General features: G+C 42.6%; 1 protein-coding gene across 1 annotated transcript; it reads left to right on the top strand.

The window, feature by feature from the left end:
• Positions 1 to 1,868: 1,868 nt before the first annotated feature.
• On the top strand, positions 1,869 to 10,036 carry WFDC13 (WAP four-disulfide core domain 13). Its single transcript, XM_023197119.1, has 4 exons — positions 1,869 to 2,058; positions 4,284 to 4,434; positions 6,013 to 6,077; positions 9,075 to 10,036. Exons 1-3 carry the CDS (start codon positions 1,971 to 1,973, stop codon positions 6,053 to 6,055), a joined length of 282 nt encoding a protein of 93 aa, XP_023052887.1. The 5' UTR covers positions 1,869 to 1,970; the 3' UTR covers positions 6,056 to 6,077; positions 9,075 to 10,036.
• The last annotated feature ends 426 nt before the right edge of the window (positions 10,037 to 10,462 follow it).

A 10,462-nucleotide genomic window follows, 5' to 3' on the forward strand; every position in this document is an offset into this window, starting at 1 on the left:
GCAAACCTAGGCCGGGCGCGGTGGCTCAAGCCTGTAATCCCAGCACTTTGGGAGGCCGAGACGGGCGGATCACGAGGTCAGGAGATCGAGACTATCCTGGCTAACACGGTGAAACCCCGTCTCAAAAAAAATACAAACAACTAGCCGGGCGAGGTGGCAGGCGCCTGTAGTCCCAGCCACTCGGGAGGCTGAGGCAGGAGAATGGCGTAAACCCGGGAGGCAGAGCTTGCAGTGAGCTGAGGTCTGGCCACTGCATTCCAGCCTGGGCGACAGAGCGAGACTCCGTCTCAAAAAAAAAAAAAAAAAATAGCAAACTGAACCAAACAATATAAAAATGATAATATTCAATGATCACCTTATATTACCATAGAAATGGCTTCATGTTTGAAAATCTGAATGTTCAATGCATTAACAGATTAAAGGAGATAAAAATGTTATCATCTTAATATGCATAGAAAAAAGCAATACATATAATCTGACACAAACTAATTTAAAATTTCTTGTTATATTAGGAATGAAAGAAAACTTTCTAAACCTGATAGAGGGTGCTTATGAGAAACTAAAGTGGAGACAGTTCTAAAAGGGAAAACAAGAAGTTTTCATTTTAAATCAGGTATCAGACAAAAATACACACTATCACCACTTACATATGATGATATACTCAACGGCCTAGCCAGCACAGTGAGGCATTAAAAATGGCTTAAAGTTTGAAGAAGAAAACTATAACTGTTCTTATTTGCATATGATAAACACCGAAGAGAACACACAAAGAAACCATAATAAACAATGGCAGAATTTAGCAAGCTAACTAGCTACAGATTAATTGAAAGAAGAAAAGATCCAAGGTTTAAAGAGAGGAAAGCAAGTTTGAAATAGTATTTGTAGAGAGTGGGAACTCTGGCTTACTGAAGAAACTTAGTAAGACTGCCAGACCCTTTTTGGTTTGGTGATGGCACATCTATTGTGCTGTTTAGTAGTGCGGTGGAATGATTTTCCCCCAGCAACAATTACCTGCCTAGGTTCAAGTTTCGATGAAATTGATGGTTGGATTCACTCAGGGCTGCAGTTTTTGTAGGCAGATTCAAGCAAGAAGATTTAAATGACAGGTTCTGAATCCTACATTGATAGAAAGAAATCACCTAGAGAGGAGGACTACGAAATAGGGAAGTGAAGAGTCAATGTTTGTTGGTTTCAGTGAGGTCAAATAACTGTTATGATGGAGATTTTTGAGCCAACTGGAAAGTTAACTTCTCTATATGAGCAGTAAACAAAAGGAATTAATTGAAAAGTTATGATACCATTTACAATTTCCTTTTAAAACTTTAAGCCTCAGACCAGGCACAGTGGCTCACACCTGTAATCCCAGCACTTTGAGAGGCTGAGGAAGGCGGATCACCTAAGGTCAGGAGTCCAAGACTAGCCTGAATAACCACAGTGAAACCCTGTCTCTACTGAAAATACAAAAATTAGCCAGACGTGGTGGTACACACCTGTAATCCCAGCGACTCAGGAATTGCTTGAACCCAGGAGGAGGAGGCTGCAGTGAGCCGAGATCGCACCATTGTACTCCAGCCCGTGTGACAGAGCGAGACTCCACCTAAAAAAATAAAAAAAATAAAAAAAAATCAATCCTCTGTGAATAAATATAACAAAGACATGTACAATTTCCACAGGGAAAAATTATTTAAAATGTTAAGGGATATGAATAAGATCTAGATACAGATGAAAGAGATAGCAAGGTCAAGACTAGAGGGATAAAGGAGGATGTGAAAACACTACATGACCCTGGAGTGGGTGTGATTGGGAGGTGCTTGGATTTCTGCCCTGCCTGTTTTGATTGGACTACACGGCGGAAGGCTAATCACACTGGGCCTCCACTTTGCCCTCTTTCCTTCTCTTCTCCTCACAGCAGTGCCTGGTCAAACCCAGCAATCCTTGGCCAGAACTTACTCACCCGTCCCACTGGCACCATGAAGCCTGTGCTGCCTCTCCAGTTCCTGGTGGTGTTCTGCCTAGCACTGCAGCTGGTGCCTGGGAGTCCCAAGCAGCGTGTTCTGAGTAGGTGCTGGGTCTGGGCCCAAGGAGGGAAGTAACATTTGTGGACAGGAGAGGATCTGAGGGCTGACAGTCTGTCACACCTTTTGGAAAAATACAGTATCATGTTCAAGGGCCCAAGCTTTATTATTGGCAAGATCTAGGTTTGAATCCCTGCTCTGTTGCTGAGTGACCTTGGGCAAAGTATCTGGGTCTTAGGTTTTTATCCTTATAATGAATACAATTATATGGGGATCGTTGGAGGAGAACAGATAATGCATGCAGACATAGCTCACTCTTACTAAACCATGGTAAATGCTCAGTACTATTAAATGCTGTAAATGTGATTAGCCTCATCATCCAGCTTAGTCTTGCTGCCCATGGCTGCTTGGATTCACTTTTCAAGCATTAAAACAGAGAGACAACAAAGTTGGTAGAACTCAAGCTGGAATCTACATAACCTTGGCCTTGGAGGATGTTTTGGGAAGGAAGGAAAGGAAGTTTTGCATTTTATTCCACATTTTCAAACTCCAGAGGTACTACACAATTACCGGTAATTAGCATCAATGGGAAAGTGTAGAGTCCATCTCAGTAGCCACCACTGCCCAGCTCAACTCAAAAGAGCTCTGGCTATAGTAATGTTGACCTTAACCAATACCAAGTGGGAAAAGAACTGTTATTCATCATACATCCACTCTTCTATGGGGAAAACATCTTCAGAATACTGGTGGCTCAGAAGAGGGATATGTGTGGTAGCTCATGTGTCTGGGGAGGCTAGGTCCTGCTTTAGAAGTTTCAGAAAAGTCATGCAGGTTTGTAGGACTAAGAGGGACTAAGCAAGCTACAAGAAAATAGGAGTGCCCAGGGTAGAGTTAAATGAAGAGTCAGAATTTGAGGAAAGGCACAAAGAGGCTTTCTGAAAGACTGGTAAGTGCTGTGAGTGAAGTTGGGACCAGATACCCAGAAAAGGGGTCAAGACTTGAAAAGGGTGACCTCTCTGAGATCTCTGGATCATGGTGTCTATCCCTAAACTGCTCTTTTGAGCCCCAAGCTCTTCAAAGTGTGGACTAGTTCCAATTTCTTGCAGTGCCCCAGTGAGATACAGAACAGCTGAGAGGCCAGGGGTGAGTACTAGTTATTGGTCTCTGTTAAATTGTCTCAACAGCTTGGACCTCAGCTTCTTTTACCCCACTTCTGGTGCCATTTGCTTCTACAGTTATAGTTATGACCTCTTTCTTCATTCATTCCTTTCAAATCATCATAATATCCTATAGATTTCCTTCTAATTACAAATATTTGCAGAGCAATAGACCCACAGATGGGCAATAGAATGCCCCACTTTTGACTTTTGCACCCAAAGAAAGGGAGAGTCACAAGGTACAAAAATTAGGACCTGGAAGGGCTTGGGGAAAGGGGTTAATGGGGCCCATCCTTAGAGTTCAGGAGACTGTGGGTTGTGGCCTTAGGGAAGAATCTCCCAGGGCAGGTAGGTCTTAGCTTTGAACTGAAATACTTGGGGGTAAGGGAGGAAATAGGAAGTCAACATAAAGATGCTTATTCTTCTCTAACAGTAGAAAGTGGGGCATCCTGGTGCTCTGGCCTCCTGACTGAGAGACACAAAAGAAGAAAAAGAAGCTGAATCTTTGAACCCCATTCTGAAATCCCCACCCTTCTTACCATGAAAGAAGTCACTCCCAGAACTTACTTGTGAATTGGGTCCCAACTCTCTAATCCAGTACCTTCAGTTTACTCCTTGGTCTTCATCCTTTACCAAAACTTACCTTTCACTCATTATTCCTATACACAAATAACCCACATTAGGTTAACCCCAGGGTAAACTATGTTGTTAACAAGAAGCTCTACAACTTGCTCAAGAATACACAATGAGTGAGTGCAGAACGAACGTACAAACCTCCTTCTTATTCACCACATACATCATTAATACCCTTGATATCGACCCAACCACAGTCAATGGGGACTTGGCATCTGAACTACAAGGATGGTGAATGACCAATGGGTGCAGAGTTTTACCGAACTCCATTCTTGATCAAAAAATATCCATGCCCTACTTCCCTGCTCAGAACTCAGACGAACGCAGCAGCTGAGGACAAAACCTGATGCCACCGCCCTGGAACCACGCAAAGCAGATGAGGGTGGCAGGTTTCCTGGCAGTTCCCTGGGCTTTCTGAGTTCTGAACATTACTCCAGCCTGTTGGTGAGGCCCTTCTCTTACTTGTTCTGTGTTTCAGAGGATATCTTGGAACCTCCACCCTGCATATCGGTACCTGAAAACTGTACTCAACTGTGTACAATGCAGGAAGATTGCCAGAAAGGATTTCAGTGCTGTTCATCCTTCTGTGGGATAGTCTGTTCATCAGATACACTTCAAAAGCGCAAGAGGTAAGAGATATCTCATATCCAGGCCTGATCCTAGAGCTGCTTGTGGGAGCCCAGCAGAAGAGTCTCTTACCAGCAACTGTGCTGGATCTCTCCTTTCTTTTTTCTTGGTGGCCATGTTGCCAACATGCCCCTTCTCTTGACCAAGGGCAATTTCCATAAAAGTCCTGATTAGAAAAGCCCTCCTCCCCTCCCAATCACCACATCCCATCACCAAATCCTTGAATCTCTGTCTCTGCCTCTCTGAACTCACCCACAAATCCCTTTATCCACAGACCTTCCCCCGACCCAGAATCCACCTTTATACCAGGGACACTCTACCTGCAGGTGTAACCAAAATCCCAAAGCAAAATTTGTCCTACAATTTTGCTTGCCCTCCTTTGACAAGACACCATCCTTTGGCCACCAGTGTTCTTGGGCTCTGGAGATCCAGCGCAAAGGAAGTTTTGGTTAATTGTCCAGACATTAACACTAGCCGCAAGTCTGCTAAATGGAGTGTGCTCCCAGGGCACAGAAAGAACGTAGAGTGCTGATGAGACATATGGTTTCTAATCCCATCTTGCAACTATGTCTTTCTATGACCTTGAGTAAGACAATTCCCTCTTTTTTACTTTTTCTCATGAGTAAAATAAGGACTCTTGATTTTTCCTGCTTTGCAAGGCCCAAATGAAATTTCAAAAGACCCACAGTGAAAGACTCAATCAATGAGCCTCTTGAGAGAAGCCTGGCAGTCTTTTTTTTTTTTTTTTTTTTTTTTGAGGCGGAGTCTTGCTCTGTTGCCTGGACTGGAGTGCAGTGGCCGGATCTCAGCTCACTGCAAGCTCCGCCTCCCGGGTTTACGCCATTCTCCTGCCTCAGCCTCCCGAGTAGCTGAGACTACAGGCGCCTGCCACCTCGCCCAGCTAGTTTTTGTATTTTTAGTAGAGACGGGGTTTCACCGTGTTAGCCAGGATGGTCTCGATCTCCTGACCTCGTGATCCGCCCGTCTCGGCCTCCCAAAGTGCTGGGATTACAAGCTTGAGCCACCGTGCCCGGCCGGGAAGCCTGGCAGTCTTATTCCCTGCTGTATTCCCTACCATGAGCAGAATACCCAGCATATGAGATAATGTGCAGAGTGATTAAGCATGGGCTCAAAGCCAAACACCTGCGCTCAAATCCTGGCTCTACCACTTCTTAGATAAGTGACCTTAGACAAGCTAATTAACCTCTCTCTGGGCATCAACTTCCTCATCTTTAAGACTCGAATAATAATAGTGAGGTTAAAATAGACAATCCATATAAGCTTTAAAACATTACTTGCCAACATAATTGCTGTGAATGCTGGCGATTAGGCAACCACTCCTTTTTGAAGAGACTAGCCCTTGCAATTAAATTCCACATCTTTCAATGTTCTACATTGGAATGCAGAAGTATAAATATAACTCTTTGGTGTCATTGAGTTTTTTGAGGTTCTGCATTCCCTGTAGCAAGAGAACTGAGATTCATGGTTTAATATTAATGGTGGAAGTAATTGAAAGAAAAAATATATCTCTAAAAATAAAACTTCACCAGTTAATATTTGAAAATATTTTTCTTCTACAGATACAAACACAAGGGCTCAGAAGTCTTCATGCCTACCAACTGAGGCATATTTCCTAGCGCATTTTGTAAGTACAGGGATTTGGTCTGGCCTTCCTCGTTTGAGATTCCCAGGGACGCTCACTTGCTTCCTGTACCCTCACCAGGGGCACCACATTCCCACAAGGTGAGAATGGCCTCTCATTACCTGATTGCCTCCTTCTCCATCATCCCCCTCCAAGGGCTATCTTTGCACTCCCTGAAGGGGGCAGGGTGCAGTCCAGCATGAATTCTGCAACACGGAGCAACATAAGGAACCAAGTTATGGCCCAGGGGGAACCCAGGGCACTCAGATCTGAGGCTTTGTCACGGAACAAGCTCTTCTAGCCTCCGGGTTAACAGCACCCTGGGCAGGCACTCAAGCTGAGCCCTTCACGCTCTGAGACTTTGGTCTGCTCACTGTTCCTCTCTGAGACAGTCACCTCCCTCATTGAAAGATGAAGAAAACGTCCGTGCCTTGGGGTATTGGGAGGACAACACAAGGTCATGTAGATGGAAGAACTTGGTCTCTGCAAAGGTAGAAACTGCCAGCAACTCACTTACAAGGTCACTCATTCTGGGTTCCAGTTTTTTCTCTGAAAAAAGAGGGAGTGGGTCAGACACGGTGGCTCACACCTGTAATCCCAGCACTTTGGGAGGCTGAGGTGGGCGGATCACGAAGTCAGGAGGTCGAGACCAGCCTGACCAACATGGTAAAACCCCGTCTCTACTGAAAATACAAAAATTAGTCAGGCATGATGGCGTACACCTGGAATCCCAGCTACTCAGGAGGCTGAGGCGGGAGAATTGCTTGAACCCGGGAGGCGGAGGTTGCAGTGAGCCAAGAGCGCACCATTGCACTCCAGCCTGGGCAACAGAGTGAGACTCCGTCTCAAAAAAAAAGAGGGAGTGGGAATCATCTTCATTATTTTACTGATGCTTCAAGAATGGTGAACAAAATGGAGGCCTGTGGAATTCCACCACCAAAAAAATGATAGTATTCATAAGTTGGTGGATTTTGTTTCAGAGTATTTGAAAGAAAAAATTAGAAGTTTAGGGTCTTCTAATGTCTCCAGATGTTCCAAATTAGAATGGTGGTCTTTCATCTTAGTCCTTTAATTAACCCTGTACAAAGGAACGTGATAAATAGTAGCAGGTGGAGGACAGTGGAGCAGTTTAGGCTCATGAGCACTTGCCCAGGCTCTGGTGAGCCCACCATGCTGCTGATGAGCTCCTACTCATGCTTCAAGGTTCCTATTAAATTAAACACTCCACAGAAACTTCACCGGTTCACTCCAGACAGAATTAGTCCCTCTCTTTGTCTTTTGCAGTGCCCTATCTTTGCCCTACCATAACCTTATCAGACTTTCTTATAATTGTTCAAGTTAGCATTTTCTTTGTTTAGAGTATGAGTCCCATAAAAGCAGAAACTGTGTCTGACTTCTTTGCCATGGAACCCTGGCACCTAGCGCCATGCCTTGCACATAGTAAGGATACAATTCAGACTTTTCAAATAGGGATGAGAAGAGGCTGACAAAAAGTAGATCAATTCTAACATTTGATGAGTTTTTCCTACAAAGAAAATCTTCACTGAACAGTCCAAAGTCCCTCAAATATCAGCTGCCTACTATTTTCTTAAAACTATATTTACTTATGAAAACTTACAATATGCTAAAAAACAAAAAAAGAAAGCCTGATGGTATCCATTCACATGGGGTAATATCTCTGTATTATGGTTAAGGGTCCTAGCTACTCTGGGACACAGTCCAGCTCTGGCCTGCTGACCTGGTGATGCTGGGCATCTCCTAAGTCCTCGGAACCCCAATGTGTCCATCTGTAAAATGCAGATGGAAAATATCTAACCCTTAGCTGTGTCATCAAGACGAAATAAAAGGACACATGCAAAGCACATATAAGATTGCTGGCAGAGAGTATAAGAAGAACGTATTATTATCTACATCTTGTCAATCCTTCCTTTATCCAAAATTCCTGTTTTATAAAGGGATCACAGTGTACTTTCTACCTTAAACTCCAGTTGTTTGGTTGGTTGCTTTTTAATTTCTCTGAGTCAGTGATCAGTGAACATTGCACTTGTTCTAAGTTAATGCAGTATTCACTGATCTTCAAAACATCTTAAGAGAACAAGGTAAAAAGTACTGCATCGAGATAATGTGATTAAATCTCATGATGAAAGATAGGCTAATTTAACAGAGATCTGAATTCCTCTACTAAATTTCCAGTGAGTGACTATGGAAGACTTTGCTTCCCTCTGCAAATCCCCTATGAATGTTACCAATCTGGAAATGTGTGGTCACCTAGTCCCACAATTCTACTTTTCTTCCAATTGCAGCCCCTCTAAATGAACTTTTCCCAAGATAAATTTATCATGTCAATATCTTGCTCTTCTCTTCAATGACACCATTCTAATCTGACTCACTCCCTAGTGACCCCTGGTCCAGGGCAGGAAATACTGTTCAGAAAAATCTATAGACTCTTTTACTACCAGAAACTGACCATATGTGGTTCAAATTGACCTGAGAGAGGAAAGTCTCTTACATACAGGTTGGCTATCACTGTTTCAATAATCTGAGTTTGATCTATCCAATACTGTAGGCACTGGTCACAAGAGGCTATTTAAATGTTAATTCATATGAATTACAATAAAATAAAATATTCAATCAGTTCCTTAGCCTTACTTTCCATTTCAAGTGTTGAATAACCACATGTGGTTAGTAGCTACCATACTGCACATTATAAACATAGAACACAGAAAGTTCTAATGGAAAGCATTGCTTTAAGCTACACAAAGCTGATGGCTAAAAAATGATGGCTAATTAAAGGTCATCATGACAGAGGGCACCCTCTATGACAGCCTCATGTTAGACTCCAGGAAAAGGTTTTGGGGGCTATTTAAGGAGTTCCAAAGCATAACCTGACAAGAGACAATTCAATGACAGTAATTCTCTAGAGACCCAACATGATGTCACCCGTGGATGTTTAAAGAATCCAGAAGAACAAGTGGACTAATTATGTTTCCTTCCCCACAGGCCTCTACAAAGTTTTTTCTTGGTCCATCTTTAGGAAGGTATTGAGAAGCAAGAAACTGGAGGCCCAATATCTAACTTGCAAATCATTTTTTAGCTTGGCAATAAAGGCTAATCTACCATAAAACTCTTGAAGCTTAAACTTTAGGTCAACACTTGCAAGAGCCCCTTCCAAAGCTCAGCACACTTTCCTCCTGGGATGAGGAGAGGAAGCAGGAACCCCACTTTGGCATAGAGATAAGCAGCACTGTTCCGGTCCAGGGATGCTGTCTGTGCCCTGGTGGTGGTCTTAAGGACCTACCACATCAACATCTGGACAATCCTCACTGATCACCTGCCCTTGGTTGCACTCATCAGGCTAATTGATCCCAAATTTAACCTCAGGGAAAAATATCAACCAGACACTGCACAGCAACCTCCTTGGGGCCAGCCTTCAAGGCTTCATGGCCATATCATGAACCCAGGACAGACACAGTGGGGGTGGTGAGGACCTGATAAAGATGGATCAGTGACTAAGAGGCTGCAATAAGGTGCCATGAAATCAAAATCAAAGGGCTAGAACTCTCCAAGGCCTTGCCCCAGGCATGTAGCACCACCTGAGCCAGAAACTGCAGAGGACATGACAGATGTGGCATTACTGATAAGTTATGGAAATGGAAATAATCTTTCCTAAACTACCAATCATAACTTTAAATTTTTGATCAATCATGCTAAAGCAAAGACTGAATTATCCTTCTGTTCTCTCTATAGAAATGATATAAAAATTATAGTCATAAGAAGAAACAATCAAAAATAATTAGCCACAAAATATTAAAAAGGTATTATGAAGGTATTTAAAATAAGAATAATAAAGTGTGTTATTTTTCTGGGATTCATGATATTTAATGTGTTCATAAGCTTTTGTAAGTTTGTAACTTGTTGCAATTTCTTTTTCATTTCAAATAAATATTCACTTACGTGCCTAATTTTGTGTTAGTAGTTCTGCATTATTTTTCTAAAACAAGATATCCATAATTATACAAGCATCAAGTTCCACAAAGCCTGGGCCTTTCTCTGTTTGGCTCCATTACTTCCACCTCTGTACCAGTGAGCCTTGTGTTCCTCATTAGGAAAACAGCATAAGCAATTGTTCTTCATTTTGACAAGACTATACAAAAAGATCAAATAATATAATATGCATAAAAATATGGTGTATGCACTGTGACAGAAATATGAATGGTTATGATTATTGTTAACATTTTGAGGACTTACTGCGAAGGGTGAGATATAAGGAATGGCATTAAGGAAGAAGAAAAATGGATTATCACCCCTTCATCAGTGAATATAATCTATACACCATGACTTTTCACTTAACCATAGTTGTGCTACTATGGCAAGTCATCTAAATTCTT

Source organism: Piliocolobus tephrosceles, chromosome 20 (genome assembly GCF_002776525.5).
Source record: "Piliocolobus tephrosceles isolate RC106 chromosome 20, ASM277652v3, whole genome shotgun sequence".
Classification (NCBI taxonomy): Eukaryota; Metazoa; Chordata; class Mammalia; order Primates; family Cercopithecidae; genus Piliocolobus; species Piliocolobus tephrosceles.